This window comes from Vipera ursinii (assembly GCF_947247035.1).
Source record: "Vipera ursinii genome assembly, chromosome: 1".
NCBI classification, from domain to species: Eukaryota; Metazoa; Chordata; class Lepidosauria; order Squamata; family Viperidae; genus Vipera; species Vipera ursinii.
Window position 1 is genome coordinate 162,602,099 of NC_139512.1, and position 22,363 is coordinate 162,624,461.

A 22,363-nucleotide genomic window follows, 5' to 3' on the forward strand; every position below is an offset into this window, starting at 1 on the left:
ATGAAGATGAACATGCAAATGAAAGAGGTATTACTCATTCTGCGAGTTATATACCTTCCGTTGGAATTATGTCTTCTTTTTCTGGAATAAGAACAGGTTCTTCAGCTTCAATTTCCTCAATAACTTCTGGCTCTTTAAAGAATATTGATAACTTACATAAGATCGTTATTTCAAAGACTGAATGGAAAAAAGAACTGAAACACAACATTGCTTGGACTTCAAACACATTCATTCACAGAGACACACCACATCAATGATACATTGATAAGGGGCCCTGGTGGCGCAGTGGTTAAAGTGCAGTACTGCAGGCAAACTCTGCCCACAGCCTAGAGTTTGATCCTGATGGGGCTCAAGATTGACTCATCTTTCCATCCTTCTGAGGTAGGTAAAATAAGGGCCCAGACTTGGGGGCAATATGTTGACATTGTAAACTTCCCAGAGAATGCTGGGAATGCACTATGAGGGCAATATACAAACCTAAATGCTATTGCTGTACCGTGAAGCTTTCCATATATGTTAAACTGGGGGCCGTACTCAGGTGACCATGGCTAATCTTGAAAAACTAATCATGGTTGGAACCTCCTTAGTACTTGGGTAACCGACTACCAAGAAATCCTAGGGTAACCGACCATATTGGAATATCAACAGAATATCCTGGAAGAAGATCATGATAACCAAGGCCATGTTTAAAAATCTTCATGGATGTATGGAATTACCAGCTGGTAGTGTATTGACAGGAAATCCATTTGGACTCCAGGCCTATTTAACTTGCCTCTGAATTTGCAAATAGTTGTGTACACAATTTAGTTGGACTTAAAATGCTTAGCATTTTCTGCATTACAAAATAAATTTTGGAACATGGCATTTCATGGTTGCAAACAATATAAACATTCATCCTATAGTGGCAGGTCAGGGTTTTGGAACTTGCAGATCACACCTGTCTGCAACTCTTTAAACCCACGTGGCTTCTCTTGAGATAGCCTCATCATCCTGGAGAAAGAGGCAATTGTTTTAAGGAGTGGTAGACAGGTTTCCTTGGATGCCCCTTCATGCTCTGAAGCATCTTTCTGGCCTTGAATCAGAAGTGCTGTGCAACCTCTCTCTGGCTCTCTTTGGCTAGGACTGTTTTATAAAGAAAGCACGAGTACACTACCTGCACCACATACAAACACGCACATGACACGTGTACACATCTATAGACAACAATAATCAAGGCAAGACAGGCAGAAACAAAAGTGTGGAAAGAAAGGCATCGGTGAGGACATCTACCTTCTTCTGTTGGATGCTCTGGTTCTTTAGGCACAGCAATGGGCACTTTTTCTTCTGGCACTGCCTGCTTAGGCACTTGAGGCACTTCAAAAGATTTTAGTATTTTTTTTTACTTTGGTGAATATTACACAGGGTACTTAAAATATCAAAGCAGAACAGTTAGCACAACATTAAAGTTAAGACAAAGACGCACACACAAACGTGCTTTGGGTCTGAAGGCAAAAAAGTGCTTGGAGCACACAGGTGGCTGCTTGGAGCCTGTGTGTATAAGAGCCCTGGTAGCGGAGTGGTTAGAATGCAGTATTTCAGGCTGACTCTGCCCATAGCCTGGAGTTTGACCCTGAGCCCCCACCCCACTTCTCCCCATATCCTTTGAAGCACCCTTTTGCATTTGAATCTGAAGCGGTGCAAACCGAACACACTGTTTACCTATACACACAAGTGTACATATTTATATATAGGCACATGGCATTTATGAGGACGTGTACCTTTGGCTGGTGGATGTCCTGGCTCTTTAGGCAAAGCCACAGGTACTTTTCCTTCTGGCACTGCTTTCTTAGGCATTTCAGGCACTTCAAGAGATTTTAATGTGTTTTACTTTTTGTGGATAATTATACTGAAGTACTTAAAAACCATGTGTAGATCAAATTATGACTATTTTGAAACATTTTAACCACTGGAAGTCCTTAGATTGCAGTGGTTTATAAATGTAATACATAATTATTATTATTTTTTTGCCCTAAAGGGGCTTATTTTGGGAGGCATGCAGAGGCTTTTGAATGGAGGAGACAAATTGAAAGCTCTACTTCCCAAGCAGACATCTGCTAGTATGAAAATAGGTTCCATTATAATCTTTTCTCTCATCCTGATTTATGGTCATCATGCCACTAGTGGACATTAATACAAATTACAACTTCAACAGTAGAACTAACACAAAGGAAACAAGACAGTTATAATGTTGTAAAGGTAGCTTTTCAGTAGATGAAGAAGAGCTTCTGAGTTTGTCTTTTCTTTTGGCAGACTCTCAAAATACTATCAAGATATTAGGTTTCTTTTTAAATTGAAAATAAACAAGATCAAATATGAAAGGAAGAACAGAGGAAGATTTCTCAAACGCAAGACTGATGACACAGACATATGTGAACATTACACACATACACAAATATATAAGAGGGATTCTACAGATTTCAGAAAAGACGCCACAGAAGAGAACATTTTAAGAAATGTTAAAAAACAAAAAGAATGATCTTGTTTAGGTACATTTATTATTATTGACCTGTACCTTTAGGTGATGGTGGCTTGAGTTTTTTAGCTGGTACTTTCTTTTCTGGAACTGGTTTTGTGGGTAATTCAGGCACTTTAAAGATATTAGTAAATTTGTTAAGAAAAGAGAAACAGAAATCCACAGACATAACAGATATTAAGGCTGTATATATCCCATACACTCCTTACCCAAGAATAGGTTTGATTGAAATTACTTCTGAATACAAGGGCTGACATATAAGTCATCCAACCACATGAGCAGTCATGAATCTGCTTCTATACTTACAGCCATTCTATGCATATATTTTGAATTCAAAGCAATCCATTTCAAATTCAAAACAAGTGAAAAAAATGGCTGTTATTCCGTAAGTTCAAAATAAATCTGATACAAGTTTTAATTAAAGCACCCCTCTCAGAGCACAAAAAAAAACCCCAACAATTTCGCTACAGAAAGTTATAAGTTCAAAAGGTTCACATTTGAAAATTCTTTGCATGGTGCTAATAATCTACCTAGGCTTAATGCCTTTGATTTATTAATACCTTAACCTACTTGCTTTTTTTTTGCAAATATATGCCAATTCCTTTAAAGAATCAAAATAATATTTTTGCCATATTGTTTTTCTTCCCATTCAACCCCATTTGGACAGACAGGCAAAACATATATTTGCATACAAAACTACAGTAGCTCGACCCAATTTGTGTTTGATTTCCTGAAAAGAATGTTTCTATAATAATTGCGAATTTTGGATTTACAGAAGAGGCTTTTTTTTCTGTACAAAACATTACACTGTGTACCTTTAACTGGTTCAGGTATTTTAGGTTCTTCAGTGATTTCAGGTTCTTCAAGGACAACAGGCTCTGGCTCCTCAGGAACAGCCTCCTCTGGCACTTCAAGGATATACACTTCAGGTTCCGTTAGTTCATAAGCTGAAGCAGTTTCAGGTTCTTCAAATGCAGTGATGGCCTCTATGTCTTGGTGAACAGGCACACGTGTCCGTTCTTTATATCCAATGAACGTTTTCACCTCTCGTTCTTCTTCAGGTTCCACGGTTTCTGGTGGAAGTTTTGGTTTTTTAAACTCAGGTTCTGGCTTCTTAGATGGCTCTACTTTCTTAGGCACAGGAGTAAGCTTGGTCTTCTTAAATGCAGGTTCTGGTTTTTTGGGCACAGCTGGTTCTGGTTTCTTGGGCACAGCTGGCTCCGGTTTTTTAGGCACGCCCACTGGCTTCTTCGGTGTCATGGCTGGAGCAGGTTCTTTAGGAGGAGGAACGACTTTGGGTTTTTTAGGAACCTCCGTGGGTTTTTTAGGTACTGCGGGAGGTTCTTCAGGAACAGGAGCAACCTCAGGTTCTTCGGGGACAACCACAGGCTCGGGCTCCTCAGGGGGAACAACCTCCTCTGGCACTTCAAGGACATATACTTCAGGCTCTGTTACTTCATAAGCTGAAACCATTTCAGGTTCTTCAAATGCGGCGATGGCCTCTACTTCTTGGTGTACAGAGATATATTTCCTTTCTCTGTACCCAATAAATGTCTGTACCTCTCGTTCTTCTTCATGCTCCACAGTTTCTGGCGGAGGTTCTGGTTTCTTAAACTCAGGCTCTTTCTTCTTAGGTGGTTCTGCTTTTTTAGGTACAGGAGTAAGTGTGGGCTTCTTAAAAGCAGGTTCTGGTTTTTTGGGTACAGCTGGTTCTGGTTTTTTAGGCACAGCAACTGGCTTTGGCTTCTTTGGTGTAATGGCTGGAGCAGGTTCTTCAGGAGCAGGAACGACTTTGGGTTTTTTAGGAACCTCAGTAGGTTTTTTAGGTGGTGCGGGAGGTTCTTCAGGAACAGGAGCAAGCTCGGGTTCTTCAAGAACAGGAGCAACCTCAAGTTCTTCAGGAATGGCCGTGACTTCGGGTTCTTCAGGAACAAGTTCTGGTTCTTCATATGAAACAATGTCCACTGGTTCTTCAAGGACATATACTTCAGGCTCTGTTAATTCAAAAGCTGAAGCCCGCTCAGGTTCTTCAAATGCAGTGATGGCCTCAGCTTCCTCTTTGTACACAGCCACGCGTTTCTCTTCTCTACGTGCAATGAATGTTGGTATTTCTTTTTCTTCTTTACGTTCTACAATTTCTGGCGGGCGCTCTGGTTTTTTAATCTTGACTATTGGTTTCTTAGGCACTTCTACAGGTTCAGGTTTTTTAGGTATGGGAGTAACTTTGGGCTTTTTGGGCACTGCCACAACTGGCTTTTTAGGCACAGCTGGCTCTGGTTTCTTAGGCGGAGCAACTGGTACAATGGCTGGTTCCTCAGGTTCGGCAACAGGTTCCGGCTCTGCAGGTGAAACAATGGCCTCCCGTTCTTCCAAAATGTATTCTTCAGACTCTGTTACTTCAAACACAGCCGCATGCTCAGGTTCTTCTAATGCACTGATGGCTTCTACATCTTGGTGAACAGTCACAATTTTCTCTTCTCTATATCCAATAACAGTATGGATTTCTCGTTCTTCTTCATAAACTTCTTTAGCTGGTGGAGGTTCAGGTTTCTTGGGCACGGCTTTTGGTTTTTTAGGCACAGCAGTAGGTTCGGCTTTCTTAGGCACTGTGGTAGGTTTTGGTTTCTTGGGCACTATAGCAGGTTTACGTTCTTCAAGAACAACAGTGACTTCAGTTTCTTCCACATGAACAAGAGTTTCTACTTCTTCAGTCACAGCAACTGGTTCTGGCTCTTCGGTCACTGCAAAATGCTCTGGTTCTTTAGATAAAACAAGAATTACTTTTTTATTGGCAAATTTTCTTTGACCTAGTTTGGAAGTTTAAAAGAGGTGAGCATTCTTTTAAGAATGGTTAAAGAAATCTTAGCTGACATGACAACGCAAAATAAGAGCAAGAGCAAGAGTAAGAATAAGAGTAAGAACAAGAGGAGGTACAAAAACAGTGAAACACAATAAAAAAAGCATTAACAAAATTAGCAATTGTGCATCCCATGTTAAGGTATGCACAAAATACTTCTGATCAAGATGCACACAATTAAGCATTATACTGTAACTCATTGGACTCATATGGCAACAGCACTCTTTACAAATGAAAACTCAGCAACAAGTCATCAGCAGGACAAGAGGTAGTTACGTAGCTACCTGACCCATAAACAATTATTTATATCTTTGTTAATTGGGAGATGTACCTGTAACAGGTGGAGCTTCTGGTTTTTTAATTACTGGCTTTTTAAGCACAGGAGTTGGCTCTTTTTCTTCTACAATCGCCTTTTCGGGTACTTCAGGCACTTGAAAAAATATTAATTAATTATTTTTTACTACTATATTTAAAAAGACCAACAAAACATATCAGAAATTAAAATGCCAAAACTGAAGTAATAATATAAGTAACGTCTACAGTATATGCTTCTACTCTCAATATGATCTATCAAAACAGCAATGATAATTTATTTGGACTCTCAGCTGAAGATCAAAACTGTGTATATATATATATATATATTGTGCCCACTGTGCCTTCATATATGTGTGTATATATATATACACACATATATGAAGGCACAGTGGGCACAATATAGAAACATATTCTGAAAAGCATTGCCAAGAATTAATCAACCATTAAAGAATATGAAAAAAATCTTAATGATTATAAGACAAGATATTACTTTTTACAAACAAGAGTCTTTGTTTTGAATGTAGGAATGTTCTCTTCAGTCTACGTACTTGAGGACTTCAGGCAGTCTAAGAATATTTGTTCAATTTTTAAAATATTATTAATTCCATTACAATGTATAAAATGCCAATCAATAAGGAAGCACACAAAATGAAGATATAAAACATTATACATGACATGTTGTTCGAAGTTTACATGGGCCTATTGCTTTCACTATGAATCCCAAGCCTTTGCTTTCATGTACCTTCATATACATCATAGTGAGCCACATTTTTAAACAAGTCACAATGTTTAAGATCACAGATAACTCCAAACCATATAGTCATTTTATGGGAATACTTCATGATTTTGTACAACTTCTGATCTGTAAAGTTTGGGTATGTTCCCAGCAGTGTTCAAGTATTGCCTATTTATGCCATAGGCCTCAAGCTAGGATTATGTACACGGCATTTTATTAAAGCAAATAAAAGGCTGCCAAACTTGTATTTAAGGATTTGAAATGTTTCTCCACACAATAAGAATTTTCTTATTGACGTGGGATTTTTCCAAAAATGAGCATTTTTTAAAAAAGATTCATTCCATGCCTAACTATTCCATTTATATCAGTGGAGCAACTTTATGCATATTTCCTGAAATATAAACTTTAAAGATATCCTGTAGACTTACTCTCAGTGAAATATGACTACAATTGCAACCTTAACAGAGCTGAGTTTGGAGTTGATCATTCCAAATAAAACATGTTTTATTATAAAACATAATAAAGTAAATATTATTTCTTATTTACATTTTTGGAGTACAAAAATTCAAGTTCTGAGTTTTACTAGCAGAATCCTATCCAAAGCTTTGACTCTTATTTAATTCAGTCCCAACAGATACCTTTAGCAGGAGGTTCTGGTTTCTTAGGTACTTTTTCTTCTGGGATAATTTTCTTGGGCACTTCAGGCACTTTAAAAGATAATTATTGATTTTGAATTTGCAGTATCAAAGATATAAAAGATTTGAAGCAATGAAACAATGAACACCAAAGACAAAAACAGTGACACTGCGGAAGACATACAAATATCGTTTCTCTTGAACTCTTCCAGCATAAGCAATACAAATCCTATTTTCTCTCTGTTTTTATAAGTTGTCTTTTACACTAATACACACCCATTCATATTCTCTTTCCAGTATATACAGTCAGAGCTATGAAGATTATCAATGGGTTCAGCTGATAACTCATTTCTTAGTCTTTCTGTTCTATGAAGAATTGGTGATCACATAAGCAAGAAATGAAGAGGTTGCCTCTTACATATTAATCTGAATTTTCATAATGTCCATATATTTTCTCTTTCTACAGATCTTAGCTATTCCTGCCAAATTATACAACTACTGCTGACATTGGAAGAAGAAAGAATGAATGCCATGTTTTAAAATAAGGCTAGCAAATACCTTTAGGAGGTGGAGCCTCTGGTACAGCTGGTTTCTTTTCTGGAACGACTTTCTTGGCGACTTCTGCCACTTTAAAATAGGATAGTTAGAATTAGTTCTTGAACATTTTGTTTTGAATAAAACAGAATCACTAAACACTCAATTCACATTTCTTTTTCTTTTTTTCTTTTTGGTCTAATATCACTAACATATACCTTTGGGGGCTGGAGGTTCTGGCTTTTTCACAGGAACTTTTTCTTCTGGGATGATTTTCTTTGGCACTTCTGGAACTTTAAAAATAATATATTATTTTCAGATGATTCAATTACTTAAATCTGAAAAAAAACAACCCAAAAAGTCTACAGAAGCCTAATTAACAGGGAAGCTGTCATGTTGTAAAAGCAACCATGAATCCTAGCATCATTTTTATTTAGAGGAATTCTTCTGGGCCCTATGGGCCTATCCATATATTCCTAGAAAATAAAAATGCTGGAACAGGAATGTCTTAGAAACAGTGCTTTATCTGAATAGCATATCCACCTGTACAATTTTCCTTAATGTACTTTGGGATTTTAAAGAGCTTTATTTTGGGGGGAGGGGGAGGGAAGAGAATGAGTGAAAGTAACAAGGAACAATTTCTTCAACTTTTTTTTTGTACATGGATGTTTAGGACTCCCTTTGTCTTCTGGTCTCCACTGTTTGCATCAGTTAGTCCTCTAGTCCAGGGGTCCTCAACCTTGGCAACTTTAAGACTTGTGGACTTCAACTCCCAGAATTCCTCAGCAAAGGTTGCCGAGGTGGAGGATCCTTGCTCTAGTCCACAGAAGCCATTGTAAGAGAGCACTCTGAAAGGAATTTAAATTTCTAAATATACCCCTTGACCGAAAATTCGTGGCCTACCCTTCCTGTATGATGGTCCAAATCCCAATTTGTACCTTTGGCAGGAGGTGGCTCTGGCTTTTTGATCTCAGGAACTGGGACTTCCTCTTCAGGGACCACTTCCTCAGGCACTTTAAAGATAAAAAGGCCTTTTACTTTGAATTTTAATAATCTGAATGAGATGTTATTCATACAAAAAATAATTAAACACAATGTTTATAAATATGGACTCATGGAAGAGAAGCAGAATGATATTGACATAATTCAAAGAAGTGCAGGGTTTTTAAAATAGATCATCAGCACAAAACACACAAAAAATACAAATAGCTGCTGGATTGGGGAAGGGAGGACATGATGACATCATTACATAATTTCTTTCATTAGCATCCTGATAAAGATGATGCCATCATGGCTGGAAACAGATTCCTAGAAATACACACACAATAATGCCCACACCTGCTCATTCCTTCTCAAGAAATAGTATCAAATATGAATTATTTTTAACAATTATTAACAATTCATACCTTTGGCAGGTGGAGCTTCTGGTTTCTTAGGCACCTTAGATGGTACTTTCTTTTCAGGGACAACTTTCTTTGGCACTTCCGGCACTTCAAAATATTAATATAATTTTAGGGTAAGTACTTTGGAAATGACTTGACGGATACAGGTACCAACAAAGTAACAAAAATAAAGCCACCTGCCCATTTTTCATTTTTTTCTCATTTTTAGTCAAATATATTTTTCCCCACATTATATTCATAAACTATTAAAATGTGAAAGAGTTTGCTTTATAATACTTAATACTGTTGTTAATTATTCCTTTAAAATAACACTTACCTTTAGCAGGTGGAGCTTCTGGTTCAACTAGCTCCTTTTCTGGGACAACTTTCTTGGGAACCTCTGGCACTTTGGAATACAATGAACAGTATTAATAAAGGTAAAAAGAAAGAAACACCACTTCAAGAAAAAAGTTTTTTTTAAAAAAAAAAAGTTTGGACAAAAACACGAGATGATGCAGAATTCCTGATAATACATCTGCAGAATAAGAACTGAATTGCCACTGAACATTTTGATGGTGGTCAAATAATAGAGAATCTCGGAAAGGAATGACATTAAAACAGATGCCCCAAACCTTTTAGGCACCAAGACCAGTTCTGTGGGGAGAGGTTTTTCCATGGACCAGAGGGGGTGTGGTTTTGTCTACTGCCTGCCTCCCATGGATGGGGCTTCACTTGTTTGAACGGCCCAGTTTTTGGTATGCCGTGGCCCAGTGCCGGTCCACGGACTGGGGGTTGGGCACCTCTGCATTAAAATATTAATGTAATCCTTGAAGATGCAAGTAATATATGCTTCAGGCTTTTTCACAGGTACTTTTTCCTCTGGGATGACTTTCTTTGGCATCTCTGGAATGTCAAAGATCTTACACAGATTGTATTCCCAGTTTTGAAAAGAGGTCTCTCAGTTATTTATGTGTGCAAGGACATTAGAAAAGAGAAAAACTAATATATGCATAAATGCAATCAATCAATCATCAAATACCTGTTGTAATTTCCAATATCGTACAGGTAGTCATATTAATATTTGTAATAAGGCAGAGTCTACGTTATTCATACATATGAAGTAATGGGAAAAGAAGAGTAATGAACATTATGTTTGCTTTTTAAAGGGAACACAGAATTTATTCATAGGAAGCTATTTATTTATTCAGTCAATTTCTAAAGCTGTCAGGCATCAAACACTTTGGGTAAGTAGCAAAGAGTGGAGAATAGTAGTAAAAAAACACCTTTATAAGGACTATGCTGAAGATTGAATCAAATCTCATCAAAGTAGCACAACATCATAAATTCTGACTCAAATGGTCCCCACAAATGTTACTTAATTGTACTCACCAGGCTACATGTCACTTCTGGCTTTATTTTTTAAATTAATCTTTTAATGTAATTTAATTCATGCACCAAAGCAATGCACAAACCTCTGGTGTTACTTTTATTTGTAATAACACTTTGGATTTTAGAAAATTAAAAAATGCTAAAAGATCCATACCTTTGACAGGAGGTGGTTCTGGCTTTTTGATCTCAGGAACCTGGAATTCCTCTTCGGGGACCTCTTCCTTTGGAATCTCGGGAACTTTAAAGATAACGAGGCAATTTAAGGCTTTGAATTTTAAAGACCCAGAGGAGATGTTCATCATGCAAAAATAAGTAGAAAAAAAAATCATAGATATGGACTCATGGCAGAGACTCAGAAAGAGAATGATATAATCAACAGGAAAAAAAGTTTTTTTTTTAAAAGATCAATAGTACAAAACAAAATTGACGATGCAAACCGAATAGGGCAGGGGAAGAAATGAGACATTGTGCAAATGAACTGGGTGGCAGAATGTATGTGTGTATTATGTCACTATAAAGCAAATTGCATAATTTCTCTCATTGGCACCAGGATGCTATGACACAAGTGATCCATCGTGGCTTGCAATGGATTCCTTAAAACATACACACTAACAACTCAGGTCTGCCCATTCTCCCTCAAGAAAATAGTATAAAACATTAACACTTCTTAACAAAACATACCTTTGGCAGGTGGAGCTTCTGGTTTCTTAGGCACCTTTGTTGGTACTTTCTTTTCAGGGACAACCTTCTTCGGCACTTCAGGCACTTCAAAATATTAAAATACTTTTAGTACAAGTACTTTGGAAATGACTTAAAGAATGTAAGTGCCCAAAAAAATAACAACACTGCCCCCCCCCAAAAAAAAATTATTCATGTTTCTGATTTTTAGACAAACCTATTTCCATATATTCTACCTGAAATATAATAACCTGAAAGATTTTGCTTAAATGTGTAGCATTACTTGCCATCTTAACGACACCATATACCTTTAGCAGGTGGAGCTTCTGGTTCCTTGGGCTCTGCAACTGGAACTTTTTCTTTTGGAACAGGTTTCTTCGGCACCTCGGGCACTGGAAAAAATTAGCAGATGTCAATGTTACGCATCCCAAACATTACCATATGCTGAACCCTGTCACTCAAAATGATTACAGTAAATCACCAGTCATGCCTCACTTTAGTAAAATGAATTTACCACACACAAGATACTTACAGCGTAATAAAAAAAATACAACAGAAATTAAGGTCCAATAGTAAAGTGCGCAGTAAGGGGAGACCCATAATAAAGTAGGTACCTTTAGCTGGCGGTGCCTCTGGTTTTTTAGGCACAAGTTTTTCTTCTGGAATGGGTTTCTTTCGTACTTCGGGCACTATTGAAGGAAGGGTAGGAGCTGTTATTACTCTTTGTGGCATCAACTGTGGCATATACACAAGGCTAGAGTTAACAGCCTGCTTTCATTCACAAAAGCAGTTTCCACTGACGCAATTGGAAGCAGCTGATTCCCAGTCCACCCCATAGTCGCCCAGGAGGTTTCCAAAGCTTACAGAGCGAATCTTGACAGTTTTCTGGGACAGTGCCCACATATGAGCTTCGCACAGAACATTTTAGAAATGAAAGTGGGAGGATAACACACAATATAATCAAATGATGGCTGGGGTGGTAAACATATACATAATGAATGCCATGGTAAAGGGTTCAGGTTTTGTTTACTTTGTTTAAGCTCTCTTTGAACATAGGAGGATACATGTCTAATAAAATTTTAAGCATGCCAAAGCACACTACCCAACATATAGTTTAAATGTTTCTTCCCATTTGCTCATAGTAAGAACAAAGTAGGGGAGACAAATATCTTAACTGCGATGCATCAGTCTCTTTATGTATTTATTAACGTAATTTCCATGAAATCTCAGTCTCACGGCTGATGGCTCTTGATAAAAATCTGAACAAGGAATTTTAAATTACAATGAATCAGATTCTCCCTAGGGTGAATCAACTAGGACTGAATGTCATCTTATTCCATTGTCAGGCAGTGAATAACATGACATTTCTCCAGGTTTTGTATTATTATGCATAACATTATATAATGTAATCTTATAAATGCCTAGAAAAACATTGATTGTGCTAGTCTCTTCACTTCATTTATTTATTGTGCACATCCTTAGAAAAATTTACATTCAAACAGTGCTATAAATCCTGAACAAACTGAAGTCATTAGCTCAAATATCAATGGTTTTGTAAGACAGGCGAAGAGGCAGAACATTCTGTTTTTATATGCCATTAACATGGCTCAGAAACAATCATCTATAAAATGTAAATAGCAATGCACCTTTATAAAACAAATAGATACTATCCATCTGGGTTATTTTAATAAGATGTACCTTTGGCTGGAGGTGCTTCTGGAAGAGCAGCTGGTACCTCCTCTTCTGGAACTGCTTTCTTGGGCACTTCAGGCACTTTAAAGAAATAGTATTATTTTCTGTTACATTTCGGTATATTAAAATGTAGGTGAAAAGGAATTAGAAAACGGACTTACGTATTGGTAACTCTTATCAGCATTGTTTTAATACTTACTCCAGGATTTCAGATAAAAAAGTAAAGTTATAGAAGTATAAAAGAAAAACTGATTTTTCAAGAGTGAGGGGAAAATGCGGCACAGTTTTCTCAGAATGACATTAGGCGTGAGATGTACCTTTAGCAGGAGATGGTGGCTCTGGTTTTTTAGGCACAGCAACAATTACTTTCTCCTCCAGCACAACTTTCTTGGGCATCTCAGGAACTTTAAAGATATTAGTGTGTTTTAGTTTAAAAGAATTTCAAATAGCTTTCACACAGCAGAAAGAAAAGATTTCTCGTTCAAACAGACAAAAATTGACACAAAGACAGAAAGTCAAGAATACTGGTAGTGAAATCACATGAAGAGACGTTCAGGATACTTCTCATTATCATGAACAAGTCACCCCTGAAAATATCTTCCAGAGTTGAGCTATGAACAAATATGATATATATTTGACATAAAAATATCAAGTTGCAGCTCATTCATCCTGGGCAATCCATTTACATAAGCAAATATGTTCTCAGTTGAGACTTTGGATGTTTCTCTATTGTTTGATGGACATGACTAAACTAAACTGAAAATATGAAAGATTTCAAAGGATCTGCAATATCCATGTTGTAAGATTATCTCCACTGCTCCTCAGCCCTAAACATTATTTTGCAGTTTTTTTCTATATATCAGATGTTTAAAATATATTAGATTATGTTAATTACATAAATGGGGAAAAAAGATACACATCAATAATTATCAACAAGACAACAGGAGACAACAAGTTTTGACACTAAATTTGACATGACTTTCACATATTCACAGTTCCATATTATTAGACAAGGAATGTGTACAGATACAAAAACATATTTTAAAGGAGACATTTCTTCCATACAAAACTAGACAAACACTTATTAAGATAAGGGCATATTTTGCTTTTGAAGATAACACCTACATCTTGTATATATCAGATGTTTAAAATATATTAGATGGTGAAAATTACATGAATGGAAAAAATTATCACACCAATAATTATCAACAAGACAACAAGAGACATCAAGATTTGACATAGAATTTGACATGACTTGCACATATTCACAGTTCCAAGTTGTAAGACAAGGAATGTGTACAGATACAAAAACATATTTTCAAGGACACATTTCTTCCACACAAAACTAGACAAACATTTATTAATATAAGAGAATATTTTGTTTTTGAAGATAACATCTACCTTTTATTGACGAAGGTTGTATGGTTTCGGTTTCTCTTTTTTTAGGTTTAGCAACAATAACTTTTTCTTCTAATTTTTGAGGCAATTCTTTTTCTTCTACTTTTTCTTCCTCTTCTTCTAACTGCATTATTTCTGTGACCACAAAGACTTCTGGTTTCCTGGGCTGGGAAACAGCAATCTTTTCTTCTTCTATTAATGTTTTAGACATTTTAACGGTTGCTTCAGGTTTAGCTATGGTTTTCCTCCCTTCAGGTACCAGAGGTTTTCTTTCAAGCAACTCATAATGCTCAGATTTGGGGAGTTCAGAAATGGCTGCCTCCTCTTCTTCCACCTTAATCACCAATGATTCAGGCAGCCCAAGGGGTTCTGGTTTTCGGGGTTTGACAATAGCTAACTTTATTCCTTCCATTTTTTGCTCTACTTCTTTAGGCTCCGTAATAGTTTTCTCGATTTGTTTCTTTTTTTCGTGTTTTGGAGGTTCTGCTGGTTCAAGGGCCACATGTTCTAATTCCTGAGGTTGTGCCATACCTATCTTTTCTTCTACTGCTTCAAACTCAACTGCCTCAGTCAGCACAAAGGATTCCGGTTTTCTAGCTTTGGTTGCAGTTATCTTTTGTTTGGGCACTTGGGGTTCCACTATTTGGGAGATGGTAATAGGCTGAGGTGTCTTAGCTTTAGCAACAGCTATCTTCTTTTCTAGCTCTGACTGATCTACTGTTTCACCTGTAATCATATGTTCCGTTTTGGGGAGTTTAGCAAGAGTTCTCTTCTCCTCTTCTCTTTTCTGTTGCTTTACCGATTCAACTACTGCAATAGCTTTGGCTGACTCTAGTTTTTCTTCTTCTGCTTTTAATGTTTTTGGTGTGATTGTTTTTTTAGGTTTAATCATAGTTTTTTCCTTTTCGAACACTTGAGGTTCAACTTTTTCATGTTTCACCACAGATTCTGGTTTGTGGAGTTTGGCAGCAGCAATTTCTTCTTCTTCCTCCTCCTCCTCCTCTTCTTCCTCTTCCTTTTTGAACTCTCTTGCTTCTGGTACCATTGCGGATTCTGTTTTTTTGAGTCTGGCCACCATAAAGTTCTGTTCAGATTCCACAGCTTTATCTACCGCAATAGTCTCTGTTTTTTTAAGTTTAGTAATTACTAATGTTGTTTCTGGTGCTTGTTCTGTGATTTCAGCTATCACCACAGGTTCTGGTTTGGCGGCTTTAGCAACAGTCATTTCTTTTTCTTCTTCCTCCTCCTCCTCTTCCTCCTTCTTGAACTCTACTGCTTCTGGCACCACCGCAGGTTCTGGTTTTTTTTGTCTGGCAACCACAATTTTCTTTTGGAATTCCGTAGTTTTATCTATTGCAATAGTCTCTGGTTTTTTAGGTTTAGTAATTACTATCTTTTTTCCTGATATGTGTTCAGGTAATGATATAAGTTCTGGTTTGGGGAGTTTAGCAATAGTAATTTCTTTTTCTTCTTCTTCTTCTGCTTCCTCCTTCTCCTCCTCCTCTCCCTTCTTGAACTCTATTGCTTCCGGCACCACTGCCGAATCTGATTTTCTCGGTTTGGCAGTCTTAGTTTTCTGTTTAGATTCCACAATTTTATCTGCTGTAATCGTCTCTGTTTTTTTAGGTTTGGTAATTACTACTGTTTTTGCTGGCATGTGTTCTGTGATTTCAGATATCACCTCATATTCTGGTTTGGGGGCTTTGGCAACAGTCATTTCTTTTTCTTCTTCCTCCTCCTCCTCCTCCTTCTTGAACTCTACGGCTTCTGGCACCACCGCAGGTTCTGTTTTTTTTCGTCTGGGAACCAAAATTTTCTTTTTGGATTCCACAGTTTTATCTATTGCAACAGTCTCTGGTTTTTTAGCTTTAGTAATTACTATCTTTTTTCCTTGTATGAATTCTGGAGTTTCGGATATAGCTCTAAGTTCTGGTTTGGGGGGTTTAGCCATAATAATGTCTTCTTCTTCTTTTTCTTCCTCTTCCTCCTCCTCTTCCTTCTTGAACTCTATTGCTTCCGGCACCACTGCCGATTCTGGTTTTCTTGCTTTGGCAGTCTTAATCTTCTGTTTAGGTTCCACAATTTTATCTACTGTTAGAGTATCTGGTTTTTTAGGTTTTGTAATTACTAATGTTTTTTCTGGTATGTGTTCTATGATTTCAGGTATCACCACAGGTTCTGGTCTGGGGACTTTAACAATAGTAATTTCTTCTTCTTCTTCCTCCTCCTCCTCTTCCTCCTTCTTGAAATCTACTGCTTCCGGCAACACTGCAGATTCTGGTTTTTTTTGTCTGGCAACCACAATTTTCTGTTTGGCTTCCATAGTTTTATCTATTGCAATAGTCTCTGGTTTTTTAGGTTTAGTAATTACTATCTTTTTTCCTTGTATGGGTTCTGGGGCTTTGGATATAGGCATAAATTCTGGTTTGGGGGGTTTAGCCATAATAATTTCTTCTTCTTTTTCTTCCTCCTTCTCCTCTTCCTTCTTGAACTCTATTGCTTCCGGCACCACTGCGGATTCTGGTTTTCTTGCTTTGGCAGTCTTAATCTTCTGTTTAGGTTCCACAATTTTATCTACTGTTAGAGTATCTGGTTTTTTAGGTTTTGTAATTACTAATGTTTTTTCTGGTATGTGTTCTATGATTTCAGGTATCACCACAGGTTCTGGTTTGGGGACTTTAACAATAGTAATTTCTTCTTCTTCTTCCTCCTCCTCCTCTTCCTCCTCCTTCTTGAAATCTACTGCTTCCGGCACCACTCCAGATTCTGTTTTTTTTCGTCTGGCAACCACAATTTTCTTTTTGGCTTCCATAGTTTTATCTATTGCAATAGTCTCTGGTTTTTTAGGTTTAGTAATTACTACCTTTCTTCCTGATATGTGTTCGGTGGTTTCAGGTAATGTTATAAGTTCTGGTTTGGGGAGTTTAGCAATAGTAATTTCTTTTTCTTCTTCCTCCTCCTCTTCCTCCTCCTCCTCTCCCTTCTTGAACTCTATTGCTGCTGGCACCACTGCGGATTCTGGTTTTCTCGGTTTGGCAATCTTAATTTTCTGTTTAGGTTCCACAGTTTTATCTGCTGTAATAGACTCTGTTTTTTTAGGTTTAGTAATTACTACCGTTTTTGCTGGCATGTGTTCTGTGATTTCAGATATCACCTCATATTCTGGTTTGGGGGCTTTAGCAACAGTCATTTCTTTTTCTTCTTCCTCCTCCTCCTCCTCCTCCTTCTTGAACTCTACTGCTTCTGGCACCACCACAGGTTCTGATATTTTTTGTCTGTCAACTACAGTCTTCTGTTTAGATTCCACAGTTTTATCTACTGCAATTTTCTCTGATTTTTTAGGTTTAGTAATGACTGCTGTTTTTCCTGGTACAAGTTTTGTGATTTCAGGTGTCACCATAAATTCTGGTTTAGCAGTTCTTTCCTTCAGTTCTTCCACTTCAGCCTTGAGTATTTCAGGAACCCCAACATGCTCTGGTTTCCTAGGTTCTGAGGGAATTATCTTCTGCTGAGGCACCTGAGACTCCACCATTTTCTGCTCTGCAGGGGGCTCAACTTTTCTAGGTTTAGCAACTGCTATTTTCCTTTGTGGCAGCTGAAGTTCACTTAGTTCTCCTGGAACTTCAAGTTCTACAGTTGGGGGTTTTCTAGGCTTAGTAATGGCTGCCTTCTTCTCTGGAACTTTCTCTACTACTTCTAGCTGTTCAGAAAGTTCTTGTTTTCTAGATTTAGAAACGGTTATCTTTTGTTCTGGTACCTGAGGCTCTGCTGGTTTAGGTTTAACGATGGATTCTGGTATGGGAGGTTTACCAACTAATTTCTTCTCTTCTGATATTTGAGGTTGTGCTGTTTTAATTTCAGCAGTGGATTCTCCTTTTTTATATAGAGAAACTGTCTCTGGTATTTCAACTTTTGCAACAGGTATCTTCTCTTCTGCCATTCCTTTTCTGGATACCTTAGACACTTTAAATAAAATGAACTCTTGTAAGAATTTGTAAAACACAAAATGCAAATGGCAGCATGAAATTGTACTGATAAAATAATGGTATATTTTCAATAGCTTGGTGATATTGTTGCTCTGTGTATTCTTTGGAGAGATTATATACCTTTGAAAGACAGAATCTCTTCTTTCCCAGAAATGATGTCTGGAACTCTTTCTTTTTCTTCTAGGAGGAATTCCTCATAGGTTTCTGCCACTTAAAAAAATTAGCTTTCTTTAGACATACAACTCATACTTTGAACATTTTTGGAGAAAAAAGAATGCAAAGGACTATGAACAAAAAGAAGATCTGGCATTCTATGTCAAGACTCAGATTTGTTCATAATTTCTGGAGTGGGTCAGCTTTTAGATTAAATAATTTGCTCCCCTATAAAAATACCGGATTACTAGTTAGATGTGCTTGCAGCAGATTTATTCAGATTCAGCCTTTCAATAAGTGAATTCTCTTCCATAGTTAAGAATTTTCTCTCTCTCTTTTTGGTATCACAGAGTTGTACTGGTCTTTGACTGTAATAAATATTTCCACCTTTCATATCACAGAGTTCTTTTAAAGAAATTAATTTCTGCAAGTTTTTTTTATTGTTAAAAAAAACAAAAAACAGACAACGTTAACAATTTATGACAATCAAACATAAAATTCAGAAATATATGATAAAGAACTATGATGATAGCTTGATTAAATTGCCTTGAAATGCATTTATTTTATGATTATGTTCATGAAGAGCTGATATACCTTTAGACGATGGAAGTTCCTGTACTTTAGGAGTCCGTGCAATAGAAATTATTTTTTGAGGAATCTTCTTCTCTTGAATCTCAGGTGCTTTAAAGATATTAGTATTTTTTTAAAAAATAAGAGGTTAATGCAAATAACAGACAGACAGTCACAACAACATACATATTTCACTGGTCCTATATTTTTCCTTATATTTTTTTCCATGGAAAAAATTAATGATAAAAATTGTGATTTTGATTTTAGGTCAGCCAATTCTTTCATATTTGATGGCCTGGAATGGTAGACAAATATACTATACTGTCAATCTGCAAACCTAATTGTACTTTCTTGGGCAATTTTCCTCAAACTGTTTCCTTCTAGTGCTGTCCTACTACAATCTACATCATCCCATGCCAGCATGGCTATAAGACTGATGATAATTTCCTCAAGTTAACTGACAAGATGCATTTAACTTCAGACTAACCACTTAGAAGATAGATGTTTTCTGCCTAAAATGGCCCTGAGGGATCTGTTACAATTTTTATTCAGTTCTCTCAAAGTAAACTGAGATAAATCTATAGAGAGTTATCATTGACTGCAGGTGTTGCCTCCTGTGACTATGGAAGCGCCCAGTCCAGTGGTGGGATTCAAATATGTGAACAACCAGTTCTCTGTGTGGATGTCACTTCTGGAAGTCCATTCTGGGCCTGGGCAACAAAAAGTTAGCTACCGGTTCTGCCGAAGTGGTGCGAACCGGCTGAATCCCACCTCTGAACCAGTCTAATGGGATTATTAGATTTTCTCTACTGAATTTTATCTCCTTTGATTATTCTATAAAATTGCACAGCCTTTTTAAAAATGCAATGAATCAATCCATCTTCCATTAAATCTTTGATTCTAAAAGAGATTAATAGAGGGAAATGGAGAGTCATCAACTGTTATTCCATTTGCAGCTTGAGGATGTTACCTTGAATGAGCAGTACTTCTTCCTTAGGAACAGGTTTCTTCTTTTCTAGCACATCTTTCTTGGCCACTGGAGACACATCAAAGATATTAGTTTCTTTTTGAGTATATAGATAAACTTAAAACAATAGACAAACAGGGAAGGAGGCAGGAAAGAAAAGACCAAGAACACACTTTAACAAGGGTTGATTGCTTGAGAAATTTTCATAGGAATTGATGTACCTTTAGCTGGAAGAGCTTTGTCTTTTGCAGGAATGCCAGTTGGTATCTTTTCTTCGGGAAGAGCTTCCTCTTCCAGTTCATGCACTTTAAAGATATTAGTAGATTTGAGAAATGTCAAGATGATGCTCACAAATGACAGATTCAAATAGCATTCAAATAACAGATAAGAAGACATGTAATCCATGATAAATAAAGCTCAAACAAAAATTCTCAGAAAGATAATTTGTTAATTATTTGCATTCTATGTCTGTAAGAATAATAATAATTTATTAAATTTATATGCTGCCTGATTACTAGTGTCTCAGGGTGGTTTACCATTGTTCAAACTTTTAAAAACAAAGGACAAAAGAGGAAAAAAAAAACAGAAAAACAGCATAAAAGAACAACAATAGTAAAAAATAAATAAATAACCCAGAAGGGAACAAAAAAGAACCATGATTTCACTTTTCTTTTGAAAATGCAAAGACTAGCAGGTGAAGCAATTAATTTTGCAGCCACAAATGAATTAGTATATTGCTGATCACATGACAGCTGCTAGCACTGCTTTGTTTGATAAGATACTTCACATTTAAATTAGGATTTCTATCATGAATCTTTGTCACAATGTGCCAATGTAGCCAAAACAATACAAAAACAGTACAACTGAAACAAACCAACAATACAATTAGATATCACAAAGAAAGAAGACCAAAAATGGTGAACTCGGGGAACCCCAAATCGTCTCACCAACAATTGACATCCAACAAAGGGGCCACCAACCACCCTTACCCAAGGCCTGGGAGAATAATGTCCAGACAGAAACAAAAACTAGGACAATGTCATTAACGCCAAACAGATGAAAATAAAAAGAAGATCTTAATTTTCTTTCTCATCAGTATTAAATGTACCTTTAGGTGGTAAAGGCTCTTTCCTTTTTGGAACAGGCTTAGGCACCTTCTCCTCAGGAACAGCTTTCTTGGGCACTTCAGGCACTTTAAAGATACAGATATAATTTTCTGTTATTGATTTGTACAGGATTGTTAGAAGAATGTTACTTAATAATGAGGAAAGAACAGAACACAAGTTCAGACTTAGTGAGCACATAATTTGACACAATCAATACATACAAAGAGATAAGATGTATAATACCAGCAATCAAGTCAGAATTTATTTCATAATGATAGCTGAAGAAAAAGGCTACCTTTGGGTGGAAGTGCCACTTCTTTTTTAGGAACAGCAGTTGGTACTTTTTCTTTGGGGACTGGCTTCCGAACCTCAGGCACTTTAAAAAGATGAATTTCTTTTTAAGTATTTATTCAGCCATTGAATTAGGGATTAGTCAACAATAAACAAGGACAAATTTAGTAGCTTACATTCAGGTCATAGGGAGAAACAAAAAGGAGAAAGTCCTAGTGGGCAATCATTCCAATCACAAAATAAAAATTTCTTAAAACAATTGAGGATTGGACAGGAAGGGAGGAATGGGCCTGCAGACAATTAGACAACTCTTAGGCACAGTGTCTCAACCTCAGAAACTTTAATATGTGTGGAGCTGAAGTCCACACATTTTAAAGTTGCACTGTTCCAGCACATGTGGAAATGCCTTCTGGTCTTGAGCCAAAATTTTGGGGTTCAATCTTATGTTCTGGATTTTTTCCCTTCTATGATTTTTCCATTCCTCAGATATGTATTTAGTATGAATTCTCAAACACGAGGAATCTTCTGAGATGAAAATGGTAGTAGGGAAATCTAGTTAATTTCTCAGCCTTAAGTAATTAAACTAATTGGCCTAGCTTTTATCAAGAATGCTAATGAAAAAGAAAATATAAAGAATATGATCCTTTAATAAAGAAACATGAGAACTCAGGGTTCCAGAACAAACTATGGTAATAATTTATCTATCTTTCTCTCCTAGGTACAATCATTTGGACTTATACTTTAGGAATGCTTGTGTTAGGCATCTCTTGTACTTGAGAAACATTTTAGACAGAAGCACTAATTATTTACAAAGAAGTCAAATGACATTTTCAGGAGGCACTGAATGAAATTGGTTTTCTAAAATATAAGGCATTGGACTAGAATCAAGGAATACCAAGTTTTTATCCTGCCTTAGGCATCAAAGCCAACTTTAGGTCACACTCTCCTTAATTCGTGGAAGAAGGCAAGGGCAAAACACTTACAAAAACATGTTGGCAGTAAATCAGCAGACTAGTGCATTTAGTCACCATGAGTTGAGACTAACTCAAAGGTACAAAAGGGGGGGGATGGGGAGAAAAAGGGGAAATCATGTAACTATCATTTTGTTTAAGGAGTGATTTGAGTTATGAGATTGATCCTAAATACAACTTCTAAAGTGAGC

The 22,363-nt window shown here is 36.8% G+C and overlaps 1 protein-coding gene across 1 annotated transcript in view; it reads right to left on the bottom strand.

Moving 5' to 3' along the window:
• TTN (titin) overlaps positions 1–22,363 on the bottom strand; it is a 314,290-nt gene that overhangs the window by 128,476 nt on the left and 163,451 nt on the right. The window contains exons 163-185 of the mRNA XM_083368347.1: positions 21,206–21,286; positions 20,913–20,996; positions 20,026–20,109; positions 19,808–19,921; positions 18,862–18,948; positions 14,132–18,307; positions 13,048–13,134; positions 12,737–12,811; positions 11,653–11,727; positions 11,347–11,430; positions 11,042–11,125; positions 10,515–10,598; positions 9,309–9,377; positions 8,987–9,079; positions 8,528–8,602; positions 7,808–7,882; positions 7,614–7,682; positions 7,059–7,127; positions 5,701–5,799; positions 3,328–5,271; positions 2,552–2,626; positions 1,758–1,841; positions 55–132 (exon numbers count right to left, since the gene is read on the bottom strand). Of these exons, the coding sequence (XP_083224473.1) occupies positions 55–132; positions 1,758–1,841; positions 2,552–2,626; positions 3,328–5,271; positions 5,701–5,799; positions 7,059–7,127; positions 7,614–7,682; positions 7,808–7,882; positions 8,528–8,602; positions 8,987–9,079; positions 9,309–9,377; positions 10,515–10,598; positions 11,042–11,125; positions 11,347–11,430; positions 11,653–11,727; positions 12,737–12,811; positions 13,048–13,134; positions 14,132–18,307; positions 18,862–18,948; positions 19,808–19,921; positions 20,026–20,109; positions 20,913–20,996; positions 21,206–21,286 (7,845 nt within the window). The remainder of the gene's footprint in view (positions 1–54; positions 133–1,757; positions 1,842–2,551; positions 2,627–3,327; positions 5,272–5,700; positions 5,800–7,058; positions 7,128–7,613; positions 7,683–7,807; positions 7,883–8,527; positions 8,603–8,986; positions 9,080–9,308; positions 9,378–10,514; positions 10,599–11,041; positions 11,126–11,346; positions 11,431–11,652; positions 11,728–12,736; positions 12,812–13,047; positions 13,135–14,131; positions 18,308–18,861; positions 18,949–19,807; positions 19,922–20,025; positions 20,110–20,912; positions 20,997–21,205; positions 21,287–22,363) is intronic.